Here is a 27,369-nt window from a genome sequence, read left to right on the forward strand (position 1 = left end):
GTGTGTGTGTGTGTGCGTGTGTGTGAGGGTGTGTAGGTTTTAGTCGTGTGGGGATGCCCCCTTACGGGGGCGTACGTGTCTTTTGGTGTATTTGTCTGTCTGGTATATTGTTTGTCGGGGGTCGCAATTTTAAAGAAATGTATTCAAAAATAATGCAAATAACTGATAAATAAAGTAAAAACTTACCTGGGCATAACCCCGGCACATATACCTGTAACAAAGATGCCGACGGCCTCTATGCTTGAGCCGGGGATTAGGTCGGTGGTTAAGAGGAAAGAAAAGGATACTTTCCAGGTAGCCTTTATAAAGGCAGGTAGATCTTGCTCGTTGCAATGCACTTCACTTTACAATAAACACGTCCGCTCAGTTCGACCGCTCGCACGAGAATGAGTTTGAGGTTGTGCGCACCAGATGGATTTCTTTAAGAGATCGGTTTTATGAACAAACTGAAGGAGCAACTTCTCCTATTGTATTCACAGAAGCTGTATAAATTTTTAGACTACAAGCCCATCGGAAATTTTCAAGGGGTCATTTGACCCAGCATGAATTACTTATAAATCAATACCATCACATATAAAAATAACTTTAGAAACTATGCCGTCAGTTCTTGTTGGTAGAATTGAGTACACAACAGGTAAGCTAAACCTTTCCTCTAAGGAGGGAACTGAGCAAACAAGTGAATTAAGATCTGGTCAATATCTATGAAGACAACACTCGAGAACAAGACTTTGAAGTCAGTAACTTTGTATTACATCTAAAAGGAAGATGTTGAAAGATAAAGTTTAAAAACAATCCAGTCGAAGAAAATTTTGAAGAATTTGCTAATTTTAACACGTCTTGGTCTTTCACGATTTATTTTATATTTGCCTTATATTACAGATTAAATATCCATTGTGATTGTGTTGAAATGTAAACATATTCAAATATGCTATTTCCCTTCTTCATTGTGGTTAAATTTTTGCACGAGCCAACAATCAAACTCTCACTAATAAACACATCACCTACGAAAATTAATTTCACCAAAGTTTCCACTGGCACTTGTCCTACATACCGAAAAGCACGAGCGTTATTTTTTCACCATCAATTTGGCTTTCTCACTCGAGGAATAATTGATGAGATCGGTTCAATCAAACACGCTAACCGTTTGTTTATTCCCGACAGTTCATAGAACTTAAATTTAGCCCACTTATTAATAACTTCAATTGCCCGCGGTCGTTACTTAACTTAATTTATTTTTTAGGGATTCATCAAGCAAATTTGATGGGTCAATCGTGATCCGCTTTATCGGTCACTGCCCCGGCAATTTTCTAATGACAGAAAGATGTTTCATTGGCTTATGAAATAACTAGAAAGGAGAATTACTGTGAAAACTGTAATGAAAAATAGAAAGTTTAAGGTTTAGATGCAAAACATGTACAGGATGTTCTTATAGTTTGAGTTGCGGTAATGAAAGTGAATACAGAATACAGATAACTCAACCAATGGCCGATATTTTTCAATGCGATGCCAGTATCAGTTTTAAAATTTCAACATCCTATATCTTGAAAATCGAAACGTTTGCTCCCATTCGTTCATAAGACTTTTTTTCTTATTTTGATTTCAATGATTCATACTTGGCCAATTAATCTTGAGACACCCTGTATAACGTCGTTCCTAGTCAAAAAATTATACCAGTTTCGCGGTTGGTATCTGCCACTACTGAATAGTGTACATAGTTTAAAATATTCCCGACTGCTTTACGAGTTCGTTAAACATTCACCTTTCCACCATTCTGACTGAACGACTTTAAACAAATATTTCATTTATTTATGTCTGCCTATAAAGCGCACTGCTTATATGCACAAGAAATGTATACACGAAGTTAGATACATGCTATTCATATACGAAACTTGAAATTCTATCATAAAATGAAATTTAAGTACATGTTATATTTGCTTTAAATAATGTTTCTATTTAACTTTTATTTATTTACTATGTTTGTAAGCAACTGACTTATACATTAATAAATTACTTCTACACACGAATATTACAATTATTACGTTTAATGATAGAGGATAGAGGTTCCACTGTAACAGACATTATTGATAAAAACTGTTACTGTATTACCCACAGTTTGCAACCAGCGCCCTCTCTGGCGGTACGACAAACTATCCTACTTTCCCAAGTTTTACATACAAGATACAAGCCTTTTGACTTTGAACTTTGACACAACATGAACCACCGCTCTTATGCAAAACAAAGTAAATACAAACCATCCTTGTATATTCAAGCAAATTAACTAAATAAAAACGAAAAAAAGTATTTTTTTTATGAAAATTAGCTCCTTTTTTAATTAATGTCATGTCTTTCACCACATGCATATATCAGAAATATATATACATACATAATGCAATGATGTATCATATAAGTCATTGGGATTCCAAAACGCACTCTAATATTTGAAATATAACTTCTGGAATAATTTTACGGAATACATCGACTTCTAGCACAATACTAACACTAATAAGCTCGTCAAGATTTGTTCTTGTTTTAATAAATTTTTAAATGCTGCATGTTTTTGTTACAGGATGCAGATAGCACCAAATTTTTATAACTCAACGACCTCAGGTGCTGAAACCATCACGCTGAAGGCTATAGAAGACACTAACTTAATAATATTTCACGTTAATAATATAACTATTGATAAGCATTCCGTCATTGTTAAATCCACCAAATTTGACTCTAAACCCATCGAAATAAATGATCAGGACTACATACAGGGACAAAAATACAGGATTCACTTGAATGAGCAATTGAAGAAGGGGGAAGAATATCAGCTCGATATGAAATTCAATGGGGAACTGAACAAGCATCTTCAGGGATTCTACAGGAGTCAGTACAACGACAGGTTAGGGAACGAAAGGTAAGTTATCACAGTGGTCTATGGTAATCACATACAGATTTTCTGCATGGGCGACTATTTATACATGTATGGTGTATTACAGGTTGCCTACCTTTAAACATTAATTTGCACATTAAACAATCAGTGTAAGTTTGTAATTTTGAATATATTGAATATTTTTTAGATACACAGCAAGTACACAGTTTTCACCCACAGATGCAAGAAGGGCTTTCCCATGCTTCGACGAACCTTCTTTCAAAGCCAAATTTACGATCAGCCTGGCGAGACCATCCAATATGACCACTTTGTCTAATATGCCTCTAACTACCACTGTTCAGGCGTAAGTATTGAGTTGAAATCTAATAATGCGTAACTTGGAAGAAGTTGGATAATCACTCATTTAACATTTTGATTCAGAGTTGAACAAAATGAAACCTTATCGTGGGACCACTACCCAGAGACGCCGAAAATGTCGACTTATCTAGTTGCTTTCATAGTGAGCAACCTGAAACCACTCTCCATCAACACCAACGGCATAATTAAAGTTTGGGCCCGTGAAGAATTCTTACCGTATGCTAGATATGCTGCAGAAATCGCGCCACAGATCCTTGACTACTTTGAGAAATATTTTGGAATTCTCTATCCGCTACCTAAGATGGACATTGTGGCCGTTCCAGAGTTTGGATTCAGCGCTATGGAAAACTGGGGTTTGATAACATTCAGGTTGGTATAATGCCGAAACGAACTTGGTTAAAAAAATTTAAAATCTTTGTATATTTTAGGGAGAGCAGTTTACTTTTTGACCCCAGTAGTTCGACCAATGAAGACATGAGAACGATCGCCACTGTTTTGTCCCACGAGATTGCCCACCAATGGTTCGGCAATCTGGTAACCCCGAAATGGTGGAATGACCTGTGGTTGAAAGAGGGGTTTGCCAGTTACCTGCAGTATTTCGGAGTCAATTACGTAAGTTTAATTTTGTTTAAACTATTCAAATTGTATTGTTACATATTTTAAAATCACCATGTATGATGCGATTTTGATATTTCAGACTGAACCAAAATGGAAAATAGCGGACGAATTCATAGCGACGGAAACGCAGAAGGCTATGAACATCGACGCTCTGGAATCGTCAAGGCCTATTTCCTTCGAGGTGAAGAATAGCAGGCAAATTAGGCAGGCTTTTGACGATATCTCTTACTCGAAAGGTAAAAATCAACTAACGTGCAACTTATTCTTTCCTAATATCTCATTCTAGGTGCTGCCATAATCCGAATGATGAACCACTTTTTGGGCGAAGAAGTGTTTAAAAATGGCTTGATCAATTTCCTCAAAAAACACCAAAACGGCAACGCAGATAGACAAGACCTATTCACTTCCTTAACTACCGAAGCTCATGATGCAGGTGTTTTACTACAGAATGAAACCGTAAAACACATTATGGACACATGGACGGAAAAACCTGGGTTTCCTTTAGTTACAGCCAGAGCCGATTACGAGAACAAGAGATTACATATTACCCAGGTACTACTTTGCCATTGCACACCCTACCTTTAGGATACAAATAAATTCGATCTACTTATAATCTTCTTGTGAAGCTACATTGCTAAATACTTTAACGTCGTCGGCAAAATATAACTTGCAGACGGTTACTTGTTGGTTACAAGGTCAATTATGAATATAAGGAAAAGGAGAGGCCCCAAATTTGAGCCTTGTGGTACCCCAGAATTGACATTAGATTGTATGGATCTTGTACCTTCGTATTCAAGTTCGGTCCAATTAGCGAGATTCAATGAGATTTAAGTGTTTCAGAAAATCAAATTTTGTGTAGAAATACAAATCAATTTAGTCAATAGTGTCTTGAAAGTTTATAGAAATTAAATAAATTTGACCCAAACATATAAAAAAAAAATCAATTCAATATGTAATTGTTACATACTGTAAAAATATTGAATAGGAAATTAACAAAATATGTTCTATTTTATAGAGAAGGTTCTACTTAAACGACAAGGAAGAGAGATCATCATGGTGGGTGCCATTATCCTTCACCACGAGTAATGAAGCAATAGATTTCTCGGATACGAGGCCGAAGTTTTGGTTAAGAGGTGAATACGAAATCGTGGAAGAGGTCGACTTAGACGAGTGGTATCTCCTAAATCTCAATCAAACAGGTAAACGTCACGTCACGTTGAAAAATTATGCTTTAAAACACGAAACGCATTGAAAATTTTCTATCCATTCTGTTTCGCTCTTCTTTATAGGATACTTCATAGTCAACTACGACGAAAAGAACTGGAAATCTCTCATCGACCACATAATGGACCTGCCGCCCATAATAAGGGCGCAATTAATAAGCGATTCGATGGAATTAGCCCGAGCCAACGTTCTAGACTACGACATTCCCCTTAGAATGATCGCCAGGATGGCAGTTCAAGATCGCTCCATCATGTTCGTGCCCACCCTGATCGCCTTCAAGAAACTCAAATTCTTAAGCGACATCCTATCGGCAACGCCTGCTTTTGGCCATTTCGAAGTAAGTCTTTGCTGCATATAAATCTCGAATCAAGAAAAAAAAAACGTTTGCTCTTTCAGGAATACCACAGAGCCATTTTCAAATCGACGTACATGATGGTTACTTTCGATGACGTTATCGACGATTATATCACGAGGAGAATACGTCAAACCGTTTTGGAATGGTCTTGCATGAGTCCAGATTCTACATGTGTCCACCAGTCGAGGTCTCGATTTAGACAGTTGATGATAAATAATCACGGGTATGACACTGTCTAATTTATGTTGTTCGATTTATTTTTATTGAATTTTAGGAGCAGATAGATCATCAAAATATAATTATAGTTTATTATACAATATTTGAGATCTGTTTTCACAAATTCCATCATACAAACTGAATTATTTTAACCTTGTTTTTAGTTTTTATTTGTCTTTCTAAATAATTTTCTTGACAGATGACTTGGCACTCATAATTTCCTTGGTGTGTATGCATAAATGATTACCATATTTCTTTGATAATCTACCTGTTTTGTAAATTTGGATAAAGAAAATTGAACCCAAAAAAACATTCAGCGAAACATAACTGAATTAATATTATACCGTCGCTTTATTCATTTTAGAGTGGAACCCAATCTGCGAGGAGTGGTTTACTGCACCGCCGTCAGAGAAGGTACCGAAATAGAATGGGACTTTGCGTATCAGAGATATTTGGAGACGCAGACACCATCGGAGAAAAATATGCTACTAGACGCTTTGGGCTGCACTAAGTTGAGTTGGTTGTTGTCCAGGTACATGCTGAAATTTCATTACGATACACTAAAATTTGCACGTCACAAAAATTACGATACGTAGTACGTCTTCTAAAATGGTATAACTAATTATTTGCACTGTATATAGGAAAAAATTGCTAACTAAGTCGTGAGTGGTAGATAAAATGTTACAATAATGCAACGCTGATTAAAATATAACCACCAAATATGAATTAATACACAAATAACAGACTTTCCCCCATTTTGACGCAGATTTTCTACAAAGTAGACTTAGTTTGAAGCTCAAATTACTTTTTGTTGTAGAGAAATGTGTAATTTGCCGCTTTTGAACAAGCAAATTACAAATTTCTTTACACCAAAAAGTAATTTGAGTTTCAAACCAACTCCATTTTATAGAAAATTTGCGTTAGAATGGAGGAAAGTCTGTTATTTGTGCATTGATTCATATTTAGACGACCTGTGTAATAAAATCTATAAAAATGTATTGCTGGTTGCCTATTTGCTATAGACGCCTCTTAAAAGTATCTTAAATACTTGCTGTTTTAGTTATAAGGGGTGCAAATTTCTAGCTCAATGCCATTACTAAACAGAGTAAACCTTAAAAAAAAGAAAATCAAAACAATTTTGATACCGAGACCAATTTTTAGTAGCACATTAATTTTTACGAGAGTTTATTTTCAGTTTTAGCACTTAGCACCTGCATTTAAATTCCATACCCTTGAAATTTACCGTTACATAAGAAAAATGCGATATGTAAAGGTTGTAATGTATGTCTGTCTATATGTGTGGCAATTTATTACACAAATATACGAGACATATCCACAAAGTATGAGTACCCAATTTTTTTAAAATCAAAACTGCAGTATATTTATGAAAAATTTACGTATTCGGAAAGGTACATCAAACAGCTTTTTCCGACGTAGTCGCCTTCAACCTCAACGCACTTTGTGAGCCGAGAGATGAGCTTTCTGATAACTTCATCAAAAAAAAAAAACTCGATGCCTCACGGGCCTATTGTTTCAAGGCATTGTGGATCTTTTTTCACCCATAAACACCTTCAGAGAAGGGAAAAGATGAAAACCATAAGGTGCCAGGTCAGGGCTGTGAGCGGGGTGGTTGATATTCCAAACGAATTAATCAAAAAGTTGCTTTGTGATATTGGCTGTGTGGAGCATTGTTATGCAACAAGCACCCTCCCGTTCCCCTTCTTCCGTTCTGTATTACCCTCCATGGTGTTTGTACAGCAACATTAATTTTTTCTCCCTGGAGCAAAAAAAGTCAATGAGGAAAATCCCTTCACGGCCCAAACAAAATTGCCATGATTTTACGGGCCCAAGCAACAGTATTGAATTTTTTGGTAAAAATCTGGAACGCCGCCTTTCCCTTTGCAACAATAAACCGGATTACGCCTCCACACTTCGCAGTTGGTGGGATTCGGAATAACGGCACTCATTTCAACATGCCACTACAACAATAGTTCTCAACTGACTGAGATGGACGAGCGCACATTCTGCTCCCAACACAGAGCATCAAAGTCTCAGTACTTACTTTGTGGATATACCTCGTACATGAATCGTCTTCCTTAATTTTAATTTTGTTAAGGTAACACTTCAGTTGGAGTCTTTTGATGGTAAAATATTTTTGTTAGAATGTTTGTGAATTATACCTACTATTGCCTATGACCTTTTTTGTACTTGGTTTTTAGTAAGCGATCCTTTTTTTCGCATTTAAAGGAATTAAGAGAAGTTTCGTTTACGGTTTGATAAAAGTTTATGTAATTTTGTTTTGCGAGAGTACAACAGAATGTCCACTTAAGAGAGATTCTCGTGTAACTTGGATTATCAATAAATCAAAAAGGTGTTTTCAAATAAGAGTCACATCAAATCAGTCTCCTGATTTCTCTACCAAGGCCCTTTTTCTTAAAAAATTAAAACCTAGCGACTTGCCGATATAAAATTCCAAAAAAAAATATATAAAAATTTTTGTTTCATCTTGCCGAGGCCCTCCGATCTCGTGAGGTCCGGGGTTACAGTAAAGCCCTTAAAGACGGGCCTGTTTCTTGCAAATACTTTTCTAATCATATTATATAACTTTTACTTTAAATAATGCTTAAACATAATTTTTAGAGTTTGTTTGAGAATTTTTTTGTGATAATTTTTCAATGGAAAAATAGCAATAAAAAGTAAGAAAAACTGCGAATATCTTGCAAAGTATAAAAAGTAGATCTTAACATAAAACACAAAAAAAATCCACGATCTAAAACTTGAATCATCTAAAACTCATAATCATTATTTTTGTATCTGAATTGTTTTAAATGGTTAAGTAATGCAGAAAATTTTGCTGTCACGCTTAAACAAATGATAGAAAGAGCATCTTGTTATGATGTTTATATTTGAAATTTTTGAGGGTGCCGCGTCAATTAAAAAAAACAATTCATAATAGATAACAAATATAAAAAATCAAAATTTGGCGCACAGTAACATATCCAAGTTATCTAGAAAAGCAGCTACAGGATCAGACGTCCTCGAAGTACATATAATCCTAAAACAAAATATATAAATTATTTGCACACTGTAAAAAAATAATACTTTAAAACTTATAACTTCTAATTACTCACAATTAAGATACAAGCCCCTAACATTAAAGTCTTCTGCCTAACCTCCAAGTCCATAGGAAACGTAACTTTAAAGTAATCGGCATCAGTAAACATTTCTCTTAAAATGCCTGACCATTGCTTTGAAATTTTCCCTACTTGTACGGAACCATCGCTACTCGTAACATTAAAATCTACGTCCCGATAAATTCTCATTGTGCAAATTGGACCTTTGATTCTGAAAATGGCATCACCCCTTGCATCTTTCACTTCAAACAATGGATGGCAGATACTCCATTTTTGTTCGACGGTACCTACAATTCTGCCTGGAGGCGCATATACCTCTATACTCTAGAATTATTACATAGTTAGTACCCGTCGAAATAGAAATCAAAAGTTGGTTCACTTGTAAACAGCCAGGGAAGCAGCATGAATCACAAGATAAAGGTCTGTAAAGGTGTATCACTTCATTGTTGTCATTGTCTATGATTCTCATGTGGAAAGGCCTGTAAAATTTACAACGATAACGAGCTACAAAGTCGGAGTGTTCAAAAGCATCGTAAATTTTTTGACCTGAACTATTCTTAATGATATATCTGTTTTCAGTTTCATATCCAGTTATAACTAGAAAAAAGTAAAATTTGAAACTGAATGCTAAAATAAATGCATACAACAGCTTTGTGATATTTAGCAGTTTATTTTATTATTTATAAATACCTTCAAGCATTTCCACTTGTTGGTGTACTAGGAGTTCATCGACCGTAGTAAGGTATTGCAATCCTGGAGGGCAACTGGGAATACCNCTTGTTCTTGTTATAAATATGCCAGCACAATTTTTTTTCTGTTTATGTCTGTTTGTATAACAAAGGCAAATGAACTAACGCTTGAGACTTGAGAGGGATTGGGGATTGGGAGCAAAATTTAACTAATGTCGAATGTTCCATAAGATAAGCAAAAAAAGCAAAGGGTTGTTCGTCTGTTATGTTTTCGAGATCGAAAGGGAATGTTTCGAGTAATGTTTCAAACTCTCTTCAATTGGAACGTTTCGGCTATGTTTCATTAAAGAAGTTTTCAAGTGCTACATTTCTGTAATGAAACAGAAACGTTTCTAGTTAATGTTTCAAATGTTTAACAAAACATCTCATTTGCAACGTTTCATTTACGTTTCGTGTTTAGTGGGTTGTAATTGTAATTAATTCCTTTTTTTAAAAAAGTAATTTGTAATTGTAACTATTTTTAAATTACAAGTAATTACCCAGCTCTGTTATTTATAAATACCTTCAAGCATTTCCACTTGTTGGTGTACTAGGAGTTCATCGACCGTAGTAAGGTATTGCAATCCTGGAGGGCAACTGGGAATACCTCGTGACATATTCATTCAACCACCTAAAAAATTCATTAAAAAGGACATACAACTATTAAAACTCAGCATAGACTACATTTTTGGAAAGAGTCAAGTTAGTCGTACACTAGTAGTAATAGTAGTAAATCGGGCAGCCGTAACCTGGCAATTAGACCACAAGTGGGCCCTTTTTGCCCACTATCAACTGACCGGGATTTTAGTTTGTGGCAGGTTCTTCACCTTATCCCCTTGCAGGTCTTCGGTACCAAGGACTTTATGTCTTAACCTCCCGAAGACTGCACAGTGTCCCAGAAGATAGGGGTATCATCCCCCTTTCCACATTTCGTTTATAAAGAATCCTCCTCGATTCCTATTATAAAGCTTAAAAGCCTCCTAAGTCTGCAATGGCCTGTCGGAATTGGCACCATTTGATTTAGGGCTCTTCGACTAAGGCTCAGCAGACATCTCGTCTTAGGTTAGGTTTGTTAAGTCCATATATAAAGCTATGGGCCTGCCATTTATTGAGGGCCCCGTTAATGCTACCTCGTGTGATTCCGAGGACTGGTTCAGGTCACTGACCAGGCAGAAGCAGGGCTATAGCGATGTGACCCTCTGCTTGTCCTTTTACTTTCTTTAGGTTAGCCATCAAATGAATTGTTAAATTTATCTCAAACTGAACATACACGTAATTTAGAAACTTATGAAACCAACATATTAAGTTTTAGTAATATTTCCAAATATGAAATTACCATTTGAAATTTTAGTTACATTTTGCAAAACAGCGGATACAGTTCTGAAAGATGTACTTCTAAACATATTTTAAGAAATATCACTGAAAATAATAAAGAACGTCTTGGTTTTTAAGGTAACATAATTTTTTTAAATCTTAGATTCTTGTTACACGTCACCTTGCCCGTCACTGAAGAATAAGTCTAAAAGCTTAGTCGAGTTAATAAACAAATAAAAAAAAGCACAAAAAATGGCAAACAATTATTGTTCGGATTTAATATTTATGTTAGTAAATAATTTTAAGAAAGTAAGTGTTTCAAAAATCAAATTGGTCCAATCAAAGTAGTCCTTAAATTCAGTGAAAAAACACTGAGGTAATGAGACACCCTGTGTAAATAGTTTTAGATTCGATGCAACTTTTATTTGTAAACACTTTTTTGTATCCTGATAATACTAGAGTTATCCGTTTTTAGTGGAACGCCCTATATACTAATAAGTTCTATGCCCTATCAAGTTACTGAATGCCCCCTCTTGGTTTTTCTACTGGCGGCACATTCCAACAAAGCTTTTAGAATGGCCTGTTTCAAAAATAATTTCTTCCTATTTTCTATTACTAACCATCCCAGTTTGTTAAAAGTTAATACATATGTTATTTACAGATACGTTAAAAAATTACTTGACGACCCCAGCATCAGAATTCAAGATGCCGATAGAGTGTTCGAATCTGTGGCCAAGAACCGAGTAGGAACACAAATCGCTTTCGATTTCTTGAGGAAGAACTGGAATGAGCTTTTAAATCAGTAAGTTATAGAATCCATGTTGTAGTTTTAATTTAATAATGTCAATAATTTTCAAGTTACGGAGATGGATTCAATATATTAGCCAAAATGATCAAAGCGTTAGCACCGCATATGAACACGGAATTTCAACTGTCAGAGGTAAGTACAAAAATAAAAATTTTATATCAAGAACTATTGTACTGTACTCGATTAATATTTCTTTTTTGATTAACACGTATAATTTTACTATTTTATTGTTACATGATTAACCGATTGTGAAGGTACCTTATAGAATTAATACAAAAACTACTTACAAAGTAATAGAGCTTACTTACTTTGGTAATTATTTGCTAGGTGACCCGTAAAACTTCACTGCGTATTTCACGAAATGTTGCCTGTCTCCCTATTTTCAAATTCAAATAAAATTTTTCAAAATTCTAACCTGTACACTTAACAACAATTATCAGTCACGATCACTATACACAACACTATATTGTCTATATAAGAGGCACATAAGAGATCTAATAATTTTTTAATATTATATTTTCTTGCATTTATGTTTTTAAAAGAAAATAATCAAAAAAAAAAATGTAAACTGCCATCCACAAAACATATAAAAACGCCATCTGTATTTCGTAAACCGTATTCCAAATCCAAATCATAACGCATACACTATATAGAGGAGGGTATCTACTACTGAGCTAGTGTAAAAGTTTCAGCGCTCCCATCGGATGGAACATAAACCATTTTTTAAGGAGGTCTTTCTTACTATAAATATTTGTTTCTATTTCTATTGAAAATAGAAGTGGGGGTGAGGAATAGATAAATTTGTATGCATTTTGAGTCGAGTTTTACGCTATATTAAATAATTACACTCACATTTAAATCATTTTATTGAATAAACTGTATTTTTCAGTTGGAAAGGTTCAAGAACAGCATAAAGACCAACATCAGTACCACAGCAAGTGCCTTTGAAAGTGCCATAGAAACAGTAAAATCCAATGTGGATTGGATGAAGAAGAACTATAACCAAGTAGAGCAATGGTTTATTAAAAATAAGGAGCGTTTTGTATTTTTGTAAATTTCTTTTCCCTATCAACTGTAAATTTTCCTTTTTGTATCATGGATTCAATTGTGAAAAAAGAACGGTACTATATTTTTAAGATTCTCACTCAGTATTTTTAGGTTTGTACATTTTACTTGCGATAAGTGTGTTATATAAGCTAAGTCTTGATTTATTTTTACACCATATTAATATTAAATGCTACTTAATTTATTGTAATATTTATATTAAAATAAAGAAAATAGAAACCTTCCATACTTTATTTTATTACCTATGCAAATAGTTGGAAAAATAAATTTTGAAATAAAAAGTCACTAGATTTTATCTTTGTGTTTATTATTTAGGATAAGCATCCCGCCTATAAGAGGGCGTTCCGTCGCTCTCGTACACATTGACATCAAATACTTACATTTAAAACGATTTTTTTTATATTTATTTTCGTTACGAAAATGATGTGAAGATAAACTAAACAGAATATTTCAATCAACGCGTCTAGAACAACATAGAAATCTAGAAACAAAATCTGAACCAATCATAAATCTAGAAAATAAATGTAGATGGCACCAGTTGAGCACATCCGACGATCATAAACTCGGCAAACCTAGACGTAGAATAGAAATAGACGAAATAAGAAATCAGTTATCTAGTTAGAATCGTTAAGAAATTGGGGCCACATCATATTGTTTTAATGTTTATTTGACAGATTACCCCATCTAATTGATTTATATTGACAGTTCTAGAATTTTACACTTAAAAATGCTTGTGATTTCTTGTTTGATATCCATTTTTTAGATATATTTATTTTAATATTTATCATAAATTGTATGTCCACACGTAATAAATGCAGAAAAGCAGTATAAAATCTGGTAAATTCACTTCAGTTTTTTTTATGTCACGAATACCTATTTAAAAAAATAACTCAAATTTTCGCGCTTCTACATTTGACTGGTGTCTTTTAGTAACTTTTTTAGTGGAATATCTTTTTATTTTGTCTTCCTGTGCTCGTTCAGCGAAATAAGTCGTCGGATTAGTTTAATAGTAATAGACTGTTTCACTGTTAATAATTAGCATTTTTTGTAACGAATTTTTAACAGCTATTGACAGATCAAAAACCGAGTGAGATTTCAACTGCAACTAGTTTTAACACCAATTACACATGTTAGTAGCCGCCATCTGTAACAAGTGTTATTTAATATTCATAGCTGTTACCGCAATAATTTAATGATTTTAATTTTCAGGTTTACCAAAGAAGATGACAATTCTGGAGAATGATGTGATTTCTACGCGCAGCAAACTATCAAAGCGAAAATTTAAAACCAGTGAACTAAAACGTAAATACTTATTTCAGGAGAACACTGTCCCAGCGAAGAAACAAGTGTTTAGTGACATGTTAAACGGATATAGAATAGACCAGAGGAACAACGGAGATGTCCTTCAGGACTCTCCAGTTGCTACACTGTCTAATATGGGCAATACCTGCTTTCTAAATAGTGTAATTTACACCTTAAGGTTTGCTCCCACGTTCTTACATAATCTGCATCATTTAATCGGTGACCTGGCTTTAGTGAGTGCAAGACTAAACCAGAACAAGGCTAAAACTTCTTCATTAGGGAGAAATGTAGGGTCAATCACTGGTCCAAGTTCCCGTAGTACCAGCAGCAAGGATCTGCTGTCACTTGGCAGCTCGAATGATATCATACCAAAGTCAAAGGTTCAGATTGTGACCGAGAAGTTACATGAGTTGTTTATGACCATGCACAGTCTTGAGTTGAAGGAATCGACGGAACCTTACCAACCTGTTGCTTTTCTGCAAGCTGTGAGAGAAGCAAATTCAATTTTTGAGGGTAATAACCAACAGGATGCGCACGAGTTGTTGGTATATTTACTGGACAACATTAGGGAGACTTGTGATGTTTTGACCCAGCAAGTGCAGCAAAATCCTGAACTGTTAAATGAAACGGAAGCCGTAGCACCTGTAAATAACAGCAAGCTTTGGAACGTGAGGCGATCTTGGAAGAAAAGTTTGAAAAAGAAAGATAGAAATACTAAAGAAGCTATATCAGAAGAACATACCAACGGAGCCAGTGTTGTTGACACAGAAGATGGTAATTCCATGGAGAGCAGTAACGGTACGAACAGAAAGAAGCTTGGTTACAACTTCGTGGCTGAGGATTTCGAGGGCATCACATTACGACGTACTAAGTGCTTAGAATGTGAAAGTGTGACAGAGAGAAAAGAACCTTTCTACGACATACCCGTGCCCATATCCATAAAAGATGAAGATCTGGAGATGAATATGAACGTGAATGACATATTCCGCAGGGCTTGTGTTACGACGGAGAAATTATGTGACGCCAATAAATATCTTTGCGAAAAGTGTGAACGGTATAACGAAGCAAGCAGAGAGGTTCTGTTCGAGAAATTGCCAAATATAATGGTCCTGCAGCTGAAAAGATTCACTACATCGACTTCCGGTGTTCAGAAAGTTAACACGTATTTGCCGACTCCCTTGGAGATGGAGTGCTTCTGTGAAAGTTGCTGTAAAGTGGACGAAAGAGAATCGCCTCCCCATCGATATCAGTTGTGCTGTGTCATCATGCATTTAGGAGGCACTATGGCTTCCGGTCATTACATCGCTTATGTTAAGGCGTCCGATCATCTAGAGGATTACGCGGAATGTTCCAGGGATTTGCCAAAGGGAAGTTTATCCGCGAGCAGTAGCGAGAAGTCCCTGAATTTCCTTAAATATCTAAAACCGCGAGCTCTGGGCAACTCGCTTATCGAGAGCCGTAACGGGTTGTCTTCCAAGAGCGTCTTAAACGGTGTCAGAATGTGTAAAAGCATGGACTGTTGCGGTGTTAGACTAAATAAAAACGTGGTTGAAAATGTGATCAATAGTTTTTCGAGAAAGGGCGGGCAGGAGTACTGGCATTCTTCCACCTCCCCGTCCGAGGATATGTGGTTGGAGTGCGACGATGAGAACATCCGACCCATCACTAGCCAGGAGTTTGTAGACGAACTAGGTTACAAACCGAACTCCACGTCGACTCCGTATTTACTGTTCTATGCGAAAATCACAGACCTGGCAATAGACTAATGGTAACTAATTTTATAGAAATGGGTACATTATTTAATAAAATTTTTAGTGAGTACAAAAAAGGTATAGTGATTAAATGTGATATCACAGAAAGTTTAATTTGACGTTATCAAAAAAAAAAAATGTAATACTTAAATAACTGTACCTATGCAATCCAATATGAAATATGTCGTGCATGCAATCTTTGAGAAAAATGTCGAATAGGCAGCTTTAATTTCATTCTCGAATCTCTCCAAAAAAGCACCCCATACTAACGCAATCTGTTTTTAACCGATATCTGTAACCATATGAGATGTTAGATTAATATGCGTATATGCTTTTACAATTTCAAAGTGGAGTCATTCCAGGCCAAATCAAATAGAGATTTAATGAGATTAGTTGTTTTGTATATTATTCGTTCACATCAAAAGTAACGCCATTAAAAAGGGGCACCGATTTCAAAGTTGATTTTCTCTTGAATTGCTAATCTGATTTCAAACTGTAGGTTTAATCCTCAACTACAAATATAATCTAATTGCATCAAATTGTAGTCCTATCTTTTCTGATTAATTTGCTTCTTGATTTGTGTCATTATCTCTGTTGTTAATGGAGATACAGGATTAATTTATTGGAAAAACTTGGGGAATGACGTTTATTAAAGTTTTTTTTCGGGTATGAGTCATTAAAGTGAAGCCATTATTGGAAGAATTGTTTGATTTTCATCTGTTTCTAAATCTTTGCAATAAATTGATGCCTTTTAATTTAAGCGTATCTCAATTAATAACAGAGATAATGATGTGAATAAAGAAACAGGTTGTTTAGAAAATATGAGACTACAATTTGATTTAAGTAGCCATTCCTTATTTCAACTGGTGTGCTATACAGTGTTTCAAATTTCTGGGAAGAATCATTCTTACATTCCATACAGTGTGGTGTGGAAAAACATACCACAAGCTGAGAAACCGGTAGAACATCAAAATGTAAGAAATTTTTTTACAAACCAATTTTAGCAGTGTCTTGTTCAAAAGATATGTTAAGAGTTTGGTAGAGGTAAGATTTAAAGGTGTTAAATGTTTGCGTTGTCTGTTTTTGACTATTTGCAACTTTACCAAGTGATTTTACGACGTAACTTTTTCGAAGCAGGTATATTAAAATGTAAAATTCAACCAGCTTTTACTTCATATACGAAATCTTGGAAATAAAATGCCATACTTCCCTTTGAACGGAAATAATCTGATTTACATCAAGTTACTTTAGTACAATTTTGTTTCTTTAAAAAATTATCGGAATTCAACAATTTTTATTCCATTTTAACTAATATTAATAAATAACTTTTGATAGAAGCAAGTACTAAGCAGTTTGAACTAAATCGTTTTTTTTGTTCATTCAGAAAATCTACCTTTCGAGCCTGGCCTATTCATTTGTCCGAACACCCTATATATTACGGAATAGGATCTGGTTGATTTTGAAACGGTCAATTGTGTTTATCCCAAAAACGGCGCGATTTCAACAACAGTATCTTTTTTCACGTAAAATGAAATTTTATATTTTCATAATAAAAAACTACTTTAAAAAAGACAGGTCATAAATTGTCACTAGCAGATGGTCAAAAACTAACAATTCCAGCATATCCTCATCCTCAACGACTTGTACCAAATTTCAATGCATTACTTATACTGCTTTCTTTTTTTTTGGAAATGCTTTTTTGGAAATTGCTAAAATTTTATAAAAAATACGAATTGATGCTTTGTGTCTTAAAAAACAACGCGATGGGCTCCTGTCCCTTAATGATAAAATTGTCTTATTCTATGATGTTCTACCACTCTTGAATTTATGGTATCTTTTTCCAAAACACCCTCTATATTCGGAAATAGAAATTTCAGTAAAAGTTTATATTTTAGAATTGTAACTAAGAAAGCAACAATTAAAAAAATTGAGCCATTTGTGGGAAAATCGATTTTGAAGTTGGGGCCCACTTTTGGTCGCATATTAACTTTGATGCGAAATGTACATATTTTGTTGTTACTATTTTTAGAAACAAAATCTGTTACTTACAGAGAAATATGTATATTTGTTCATTAATAAATATATGAAGGAAAGTGTATAGGCAACCCCGTATAAATTGTAAACTGGAATCTAATTTTTGGTTTCGGTATGTTTCACCCGGATTTGATATTATTAAATATTGGTCCGTTATAAAAAAATTCATTATTGTGAGTGACAGGGTTGCCTGCACCTGTATTTCAAAAGCGACTACATTATCTTTCTGCATTCCAAATGATTAAAATAATCGGTACCGATATTGTTGCAAGTAGTTATATTTTTGTGACATATTTTTAATTTTTCTGCAATGAATAATAGGTGAAGTACTTGGAAAATTGTGGATCCAATGTTCCTGTGAAAAACTGTAGATGTTTTTTATATACTAACTTTTAGTGTCATGTTTATTGCACTTTAAAACGTGATGAAAATTTCCTGGTATTTTCAAAAAGGCAGCTATTTTTGTTCGGATAAATGCCCTTCTTTAATATACTAATGCTATTAATGTGTGGATATTTCCTAGGATGTTTGACTTTATTACAAAAAAATATATTTGTGTATGCACCTTTTCGTCTGTCCTTGGTTTTGTATAGATTCTCTAGATTTAAAATATATTTTAGAAAAAGAATTAATTATAAATTAAAACTAATAAGAATCCATAATTACTTGTCAGTCTAATCTTATACCCGTTGAACTTACTTTTAATAATAATTAAAAAAAATACGTAAATAGAACCTGTTTTGACATACTTTTCAATTTTTTGTACCAATAGCTTTTAAAATTATTGTTAGCTCTATATGATGTATTTGACTATTTTTTTTTTACATTTTTAGGGGTAAGCAGTGAACAATTTTTTTGCATATTTAAACGTATACTTCATTTTTCAGCTTTTCTAAATGTTGGTGGCTATATTATATTAAATTGTCGTTTATTGTGTTTTAAAAGGAAAGAAAAACCAATTTTCATATCAAAATAGTTTTAAGATTTGTGAAAAATTGGCACAGCAATATTTGTTGCAATGATAACCATAATTTACACCAGGACAATCAGATCAGATTTAATTGCATTTATAAAATAATACTTAAAATAAAATAAGTAATAATATTAATAAAAATATAGTAAATATTTATTAAAATTATTTGTAATGTTTTAGTTTTACAAAAAAAATGTCTGGTTAATCGTAGTTAATGTTTGGCAGATAAACCATTTAAAATTATTTTTATAATGCATTAGTTACAACAGGGCGGATCTGTTTTGAGGTGGATGTGAGAGGGGGCAAGCATATTTTTTCTGGATTATCTTCAGTACAACTCGCATAATAAAAGTGTAGATCCCTAGATCTGGGCAAGATCCGGAACATTTTCAAAATTGCAAAAATATTTACAAAGTTAGTTTGCTTATATCTTGGAACCTAGGCATTTTGGAAAAATATTGAAGATGAAAGTAGTTTTAGAATTGAATTTTGCACAATATACTGTAAGCTAAAAATGTTTAAATCTATTGCCGTTGTTGCAAAATAGTAATAATTGATGAAAAAAAGGCAAAATAATCAAGTTTTTTGGATAATTTTTTTAAAATATTTTAATTGCTCCGAGGGCATTTTGGAATTTTGGTAAAAAAAACTTTAGATTATAATAAAACAACACGCCAAATTTCATTAAAATCGGTTAGTTTTGGCAAAATAATTTTTTGAAAAATTTTTTTTAATTTTCAAATTGTTGCACAGCGTCAAATAAAGCATCTAGATACTTGAACATTTTTTCACATAGAAAAGACCGCTCAACCTTTCAAATGGTTTTTGAAAAATTGAAATCGGTTGATTAGGATCGCCACAGTAAATTTTTAAAGTTAACACTTTCTTTTCTAAATTTTTAAACAATTAGATTACATTTATCAATTTACAATTTGTTTTTTCAAAAATAATAATTTTAGAGTACTCGGAAAGACGCTTCTTTTTTTTTTAAAAAAAAGGTTAATTCCGTTTATTGGTTCTCGAAATATAAGCGGTCAAAGTTTATCGGCATTTACCGTTAATTTATAAACAATTTAGCAATAATTTTTTATCCAGTGGCTTCTTTTTTTTCGAGTTCTAAGCTGGAAAAAATGTTCATATCCATAAGTTATCGGCAACATAGATAAATCAGCGGAAAAGCTGTCGTTTGCACGCGCGAAAAGTGACTCAAAACACGAATAGTAGGGGAGGGGGCTTTCGCTCCGAGACTGAATTCGTAGGTTCAAAACGCGAAGATACGAAAAAAATTGCATTATCTCGGCTTCTAATGAACCAATTTCAATCCTTTTTTTTTCTAATCTGATATCTCGCGAGCCAAGGAATTCCAATATCGTAAAGCCAACTGTCTAATTTGCACATATTTTGTTATAAACAAAGTTTATTATTTATGCATTAAATATACTGTATATTTTGCGCTGTTATTGCACTTTTTCAATGAAAAAATTTGTTTACGTATATATTTCAACACTCTGAATATCAATGTATTTAGTTATAATTATTACAACTATTGAAGTAATTTTTGTTTAAACAAATTAAAAAAAATATTTGGAAATTAATTTTTTTGTTAAATACGGTTAAAATTAAGAAAAAATAATACTTTAAAATTATAATTTAAAAAAAATAAATTGCAAATTGATAAATGTAATCTAATTATTTAAAAATAAAAAAAAGTGTTACCTTTAAAAATTTACTGTGGCTGTCCTAATCAACCGATTTCAATTTTTCAAAAACTATTTGAAAGGTTGAGCCGTCTTTTCTATGTGAAAAAATTTTCAAGTATCTAGATGCTTTATTTGTGGCTGTAAAACATTTTGAAAATTCGAAACTTTGTTTTCAAAATTTTTTTCAAAAAATTATTTTGCGAAAAGTATATACTTAACCGATTTTAATGAAATTTGGTGTGTTGTTTTATTATACTCTATTATTATTTTACCACAATTAGAATGCCCTCGGAGCAATTAAAATATTTTTTAAAAATTATCCAAAATACTGGATTATTTTGCCTTTTTTACATCAATTATTGCTATTTTGCAACATCGGTAATAAATTTAAACATTTTTAACCTACAGTATATTGCGCAAAATTCAATTCTAAAACTTTCCTCTTCAATATTCTTCCAAAATGCATAGGTTCCAAGATATAAGTAAAAAAACTCAGATAAAATAGGTATTTTTTAAACATTTTTGCAATTTTAAAAATGTTCCGGACCTCGCCCAGATCTAGGGATCTACACTTTGATTATGCGAGTTGTACTGAAGGTATTCCAGCAAAAATTAGCTTGCCCCCCTCTTACATCCAAGAAGTCGGATATTTCTACAGATCCCCCTGGTCTATAGCTCCATAGTGATTTCGGGAGGTTCCAGGTGTAGAATATTTAAAATAGGTAATGCTGCTAATAATACGCGCACTACTCACAGATGCAATATTTACATCAATTCATTAAAAATACTGTGCAAACACGAATCTACGTATTTCATGAACGTTTTATTAGAGGAACTATAAATAGTTGTGTGCGTTACTTTTACTGGTAGTTTTCCTATTATGACAGCAATTTGTTGACACAACTCATTTTCTCATAAACAACGCAAATAGTCATGAAGTGGAACAATTAAATTTTAATTCGACGAAATTATTTACCTACAAGTAGTTTCAATGAGAATACCTAATTGAGAACAATAATTTAAATTGCAATAAATCAATTTTTATTAAAAGTAACCACTGATGTGGGATATTTATAATTTTGATTGTCCTCGTGTGAATTTTTATGTTTTTGTGTGAAAAGATATAAATTTTCAAAACAAGAAATTTGCTTATCTTATCACAAGTAGTGTTGATATTAAGGAAAGTGAACCTGAATGTCGAATAATTAAGGAAACCACTGATACGATACGCAATATTTTTATATAATAATGAACGACTGGATTTGGATGTCATGCCAAAATTTTTATACACTTAGACTTAAAAATTACTCGCTACTCTTTACCTTCGGTCTGATTGAGTTTCCAGGAAGGTACCGGTATTTGTGATTTTGAAATAGCATAAATTTATATTAGATCCGCTTGTTTCGGTTGTCACTCTTGATATCAAAAATGGAATGCCTCTAATGGATTGACCAGTATTATATTTAGATTAGAAGTATAGGTAATACGCCTATAATTATAAATTCGTGATATTAGATAAATTTATTATCATTAGAGTGGTATAAGGGTCACCTTCTGTTTACACATTCCATAAATGAAAATTCGCTTGTACAGTTTTATTTTTATTAATATTTGTAAATATTTTACTTTAACAATTATAAATTATATAAATAATATAAAAATTAATTTAAGTACGTATAATTTAATACAGCGTGGCAACAATAAATAAATGACAGGTTTGTTTGTATAAATAATATAAATTTAATATTTCATCATTTAAATAAAAGTTTTGTTTATAATTAACGACTATTTTTTTTTACATTGTCGTGGAGCACTTTGCGAGGATTCTGTGGATCGCTTCAGCGTGCTTCTTCTGCCATTGAACGTTGATCTTGACGGTTTCGAGAGATTGTTCCACCCCTTTCTTCACTTCAGAGAAGTTTTCTTTGTTCTTTTCTATGAATTGTTCCAGCTGAAAAAAATATTTTATTGAGAAAATAATAGAAGAAAATCATACATTTTTCAACATCAAAACATATCTTCATAACTGTTTTGCCTTTACAAATAAATACATCGATACTTCACAGCATCAATAAGGGCAATATCCAAGAGAATAAAGTTTTATACTTATTTTATGAAAAAACCCACCAATTTTGCATTACTTAATTAATTCAAATTCTTAAGATATATAGCGTCTTTATTGGAATTCCCTGTATACCAAGAGATCCAGAATGATTGAAGTGTTTGGAGATCGCAGCCTGTGTCTCTGTCAATACTACTAGACCAGGGCGGATCTGTCGAAATATCCCACTTCTTGAGGAAAAAAGTTTTAGAATTGAATTTTGCACAATATACTGCAAGTTAAAAATGTTTAAATTTATTACCGACGATGCAAAATAGCAATAATTGATGAAAAAAAGGCAAAATAATCAAGTTTTTTTGGATATTTTTTTTTAAATATTTTAATTGCTCCGAGGGCATTCTAATTTTGGCAAAAAAACTTTAGAGTGTAATAAAACAACACACCAAATTTCATTAAAATCAGTTCGATAGTTTTCGCAAAATAATGTTTTGAAAAAAATTTTCGAATTTTCAAAATGTTGCACAGCCTCAAATAAAGCATCTAGATACTTGAAATTTTTTTCACGTAGAAAAGACCGCTCAACCTTTGAAATGGTTTTTTAAAAATTGAAATCGGTTGATTAGGACGGCCAAAGTAAATTGTTATAGTTAACACTTTTTTAATTTTAAAACAATTAGATTACATTTATCAATTTGCAATTTAGTTTTTTTTCAAAAATTATAATTTTAAAGTACTCGGAAAGATGCTTCTTAAAAAAAAATTCCGTTTATTGGTTCTCGAGATATAAGCGGTCAAAATTTATCGCCATTTACTGTTAATTTATAAACAATTTAGCAATAATCTTTGATCCAGTGGCTTCGTTTTTCCGAGTTCTAAGCTGGAAAAAAATTTTCATATCCATAAGTTATCAGCAACATAGATAAATTAGCGGAAAAGCTGTCGCTCGCACGCGTAAAAAGTGACTCAAAACACGAAAAGTGGGGAAGGGGGCTTTCGCTCCAAGACTGAATTCCGAGGTTCAAAAAGCGAAAGTACGAAAAAAATTGCATTATCTCTTCTTCTAATGGACCAATTTCGATCTTTTTTTTTAATCCGATGTCTCGCGAGCCAAGGAATTCAAATATCGTAATGCCAACTGTCTAATTTGCACATATTTTGTAATAAACAAAGTTTATTATTTATGCATTAAATATAGGTACTGTCTATTTTACCCTAAGTTATTGCATTTTTTTCAATGAAAAAATTTGAAAGGTTGAGCGGTCTTTTCTATGTGAAAAATTTTCAAGTACCTAGACCTAGATGCTTTATTTGAGGCTGTGCAACATTTTGAAAATTCGAAAATTTCTTTTCAAAATTTTTTTTCAAAAAATTATTTTGCAAAAACTATAGAACCGATTTTAATGAAATTTGATGTGTTGTTTTATTATGCTCTAACCAAAATTAGAATGCTCTCGGAGCAATTAAAATATTTTTAAAAAATTATCAAAAAAAACTTGATTATTTTGCCTTTTTTTCATCAACTATTGCTATTTTTCAACAACGGCAATAAATTTAAACATTTTTAACTTACAGTATATTGTGCAACATTCAATTCTAAAACTTGTTTCCCTCTACAATATCCTTCCAAAATTCCAGGATATAAGTAAAAAACTCAGATAAAATAGGTACTTTTTTAAATTTTTTAAACAATTTTGCAATTTTGAAAATGTTCCGAGCCTCGCCCAAATCTAGAGATCTACACTTTTATTATGTGAGTTGCACTGAAGGTAATCCAGAAAAAATTTGCTTGCCCCCTCTCACATCCCTACTATCCACCCCAAACCAGATCCGCCCTGGTCTATACAGATTACAGATTTTCATATGCTAAAGATGATTTTAGAAACAGGCTGCGTTCCCCAAACGCTTCAATCATTCTGGATCTCTCTGTATGATGTCTGTTATGTATTCTGATTGTGCATTTGTAACATACAAATAATGTAGGTAGGTATATTAAAAATAGCACCAGACAATAAACGTTTAATAAAATAAGCAGAGTTAATCTAATCTGGAATCAATATGTCTCTCATTGAATGATTCATATTTGTTATTTATTATGATGTGATCCATCAATCAAAATTAATCAAAAATGACACAAAAATGTAAGATTAAAATTTCTTACACCACAATAAAAGAAATCCAAAACAAAATACTACAGATTTTATTACTATTTTAAATATCTGTACTGAATGGAATTGTATTTTAAATTGCTTTTTAAAACATGTTTATGTCACGTTTTCAGAATTGAAATTCAATATTAGTATTTAATCTAGAAAGTTATTTAAATTCATTTTGACTTAAATTGATTTGAATTGTATCAAATAATGATTTGATTAACTGTCATAATTGCAAGTACCAACCTCAGTTTGCTCCTTTTCTTCAATCATTTGATTAGCTACAGATGAAAGGAACCTGCTGATCCTCCTTTTGTTTGGTTGCAAACTAGAATAAAGAAATCGTGTTTATTAATAAATAATCCAATGAACATTTTTAATGTCTAGTAAATATATGAAGTTAGATATCAAAATATCATTCTGATAAAATTTCATTTTAATTTTTTTTGTGTTCATTGAAAACGTTACCAACTTTGTATCTCCAATGATAACGAAGCTAGGCACTAGTGAGTGAGAATGTAATTTGAAATTTTCTGTACATCACTACATTTAAATTAAAATTTACAAACTTACTGTTTGAAGATTTGGTCGACTTTGTTGTAAAAGAAGTTTTTAGCAATGTCGTATCCAACGTCATTCCTAGCGACAGAGCTGAATACAGAGCTGCTGTCCTGCCTCCTGATGATGGAGTCGTCCAAGGACCATTCCAGGTATCTCGTCAGCAATGGGACTTGTTTCGTGCATCCCAGAGCGCTCAGAATGGTGTTCTTCTCCGTTGCGACATTCGAATTTTTGTAGTGCTTCCACAAGAACTCCCATTCCTCTTCCCCGCCGTGCTTCAGAGTTGTGCAGTAGACTACCCCTTTTAAATCTTTAGGGATTCTAAAAAATATTAGCGTCTTATAGATACATCATTAGATTTAAGGGTTACATTCGACTTAAAAAATGTGGGTTGTTCGTATCCCTTTGATAGATTTTGTTGTGGAACATTTTATGATGTAGAAATTATAATAACATCAAAAACAATTCCACTCCACAGTTTTTGTGATCCAATTAAAATAAAAAAACACTTACAAATCGGTAGCGTTGGGATTTTTGGTAAACTCCTTAAATAAGTTTTGGCAATGAGCTATGCAGTTGGCAACCTCGAACTTGCAGGCCTTACTCGCGATGAGAACTTGGAGTTTTATTAAATCGAGCTTATCGGCACTAGACGCTGGTATTTCTAGCCCACCCAACTTTTCATAAATGGGGCTTAACAGCTTCTGCATATATTCCTACACAAAACATAATTATAAAGAAATATTCCAATGAAATTCGGTTCGAACAACTAGCTTACTTTATAAAGTCCATAGATGTCGCTCTTTTTCAAGTGGGTAGTCAACCCGCTGGTCTTTCCAAGTGCGGCTTTCCAAGGCAGGTATTCATCATCAGCCTTCAAGTAATTCACCAAGTCAAAGAAGATGTCGTACTTCAGGTTCCCTATGAAAGCCAAGTCAGCAGAATCACTGATGAGTTGTACCCTATTGAGCGTGGGAATTGCAACGTACTGCCTACTTTGCAGAGTTTTTATGATCAGCTTCCAGTTTTCTTCGTCATAGTTTACTTTGTAAATACCTAAAAAAATTTGGTTAGTAGATAAAAGTACATTCACCACAACTCAAAGTTTTACCCGCCATCTGATTGTTGAATATAACCCAGTCGTTTTCGTCGGCAACATCTTCAATGACTTGGCTTTGGCTGGGGCAGGATAGCCAATGGTCTGGCGTGGTTTTATTGAAATCCAAGTGCTGTTTGGTGGAGTAACTTAGTGGTATCCACCAACACGAGTTGGCGTCGTCTTTAGGGCTGAGTATATCCCTCAAATATCTCCTCTGAAAGTCACAAAAAGTATATCATGGTAATCAGACCAGTTGGAAACTGTGCGACGTACCTGTGATATTTCAACACTCTTCCTCTTGTAGTTCCTGTTAACTGTGATCACTGGGTACCCGGTTTGTAAAGTCCAGGTATCCATGATGGTCTTAACGGTTAAGGTTTTGGGGATGATGTTATTTTTGTGCGCCTCCTCGGTGAGGGATTCCCAAAGGTCGTTTTGCTCGGCGTTATTGAATTTGTGCTTTTTGAGGTAGTTGCTGACTCCTTTCCTTACCACTTCTTCGCCCAGGAACAGAGTCATCATTCGAATAAGGGAAGAGCCCTTCTTGTAGGAGATGGTGTCGAAGATCTCCTCTATTTCCTTGGGATCTCCTATGGGCACAGACACCTAAAATGCAAGAAAGATGGGTGATGTGTGCGCTAAAATATGAAATTGTTGGTTTATGAAGCCACTGAAGAGTTTGCTGCAAGAACTGGTTAAGATAAGTAGTCAAAATTATAGTTATTTATGGTACTAGTGTGTTACGATGTATATAAGTCATGCTGGGAAATGTTTAGCCCTCGAGGCCGTAAACCGAAAGCGCTAATTTTCCAAAAAAAACTTATCAGAAGAACGGTCTCCTATTCAACTGCGATTTTCGGTAAAACGATACACTATACCGATTTTCAACAAATATACCTTTTTTATGTGGAATTGCCCACGGAATCTAAAAATGAATCCCAAATGATCATTAGGTTATTGGCGTAGAAGTTGGGGTAAAAAAAATCCCGCTTTATTACCCATTCCTACGCCACTGACCTACAAAAATTTGTAAATTTTAC

The 27,369-nt window shown here is 33.4% G+C and overlaps 3 protein-coding genes across 4 annotated transcripts in view; 2 read left to right on the top strand and 1 right to left on the bottom strand.

The window, feature by feature from the left end:
• LOC108917237 (aminopeptidase N) overlaps positions 1–12,900 on the top strand; it is a 55,406-nt gene extending 42,506 nt beyond the window's left edge. For both annotated transcript variants that reach the window (XM_018723734.2, XM_018723735.2), the window contains exons 3-15: positions 2,567–2,902; positions 3,066–3,221; positions 3,299–3,604; positions 3,664–3,847; positions 3,933–4,089; positions 4,140–4,405; positions 4,869–5,052; positions 5,143–5,414; positions 5,474–5,655; positions 6,013–6,180; positions 11,486–11,626; positions 11,683–11,764; positions 12,522–12,900. In XM_018723734.2, the coding sequence (XP_018579250.1) occupies positions 2,567–2,902; positions 3,066–3,221; positions 3,299–3,604; positions 3,664–3,847; positions 3,933–4,089; positions 4,140–4,405; positions 4,869–5,052; positions 5,143–5,414; positions 5,474–5,655; positions 6,013–6,180; positions 11,486–11,626; positions 11,683–11,764; positions 12,522–12,686 (2,599 nt within the window). In that variant the 3' untranslated portion in view covers positions 12,687–12,900. The remainder of the gene's footprint in view (positions 1–2,566; positions 2,903–3,065; positions 3,222–3,298; positions 3,605–3,663; positions 3,848–3,932; positions 4,090–4,139; positions 4,406–4,868; positions 5,053–5,142; positions 5,415–5,473; positions 5,656–6,012; positions 6,181–11,485; positions 11,627–11,682; positions 11,765–12,521) is intronic.
• Positions 12,901–13,677: 777 nt separating this feature from the next.
• Positions 13,678–17,149, top strand: LOC108917204 (ubiquitin carboxyl-terminal hydrolase 1). The gene is made up of 2 exons (XM_018723689.1): positions 13,678–13,826; positions 13,907–17,149. The coding sequence occupies exon 2, from the start codon at positions 13,921–13,923 to the stop codon at positions 15,763–15,765; it is 1,845 nt and encodes a 614-aa protein (XP_018579205.1). The 5' UTR covers positions 13,678–13,826; positions 13,907–13,920; the 3' UTR covers positions 15,766–17,149.
• A 4,896-nt stretch (positions 17,150–22,045) lies between these two features.
• Positions 22,046–27,369, bottom strand: part of LOC108917172 (aminopeptidase N) — a 38,783-nt gene continuing 33,459 nt past the window's right edge. The window contains exons 12-18 of the mRNA XM_023455657.1: positions 26,603–26,935; positions 26,342–26,543; positions 26,009–26,286; positions 25,744–25,946; positions 25,243–25,551; positions 24,916–24,997; positions 22,046–22,408 (exon numbers count right to left, since the gene is read on the bottom strand). Of these exons, the coding sequence (XP_023311425.1) occupies positions 22,253–22,408; positions 24,916–24,997; positions 25,243–25,551; positions 25,744–25,946; positions 26,009–26,286; positions 26,342–26,543; positions 26,603–26,935 (1,563 nt within the window). The 3' untranslated portion in view covers positions 22,046–22,252. The remainder of the gene's footprint in view (positions 22,409–24,915; positions 24,998–25,242; positions 25,552–25,743; positions 25,947–26,008; positions 26,287–26,341; positions 26,544–26,602; positions 26,936–27,369) is intronic.

The sequence above is a fragment of the Anoplophora glabripennis genome, unplaced genomic scaffold (assembly GCF_000390285.2).
Source record: "Anoplophora glabripennis isolate ALB-LARVAE unplaced genomic scaffold, Agla_2.0 scaffold41, whole genome shotgun sequence".
NCBI classification, from domain to species: Eukaryota; Metazoa; Arthropoda; class Insecta; order Coleoptera; family Cerambycidae; genus Anoplophora; species Anoplophora glabripennis.

Bases quoted from the DNA above. Each gene is read 5' to 3' on its own strand.
- LOC108917204 (XM_018723689.1), top strand. From the start codon at position 13,921: ATGACAATTCTGGAGAATGATGTGATTTCTACGCGCAGCAAACTATCA.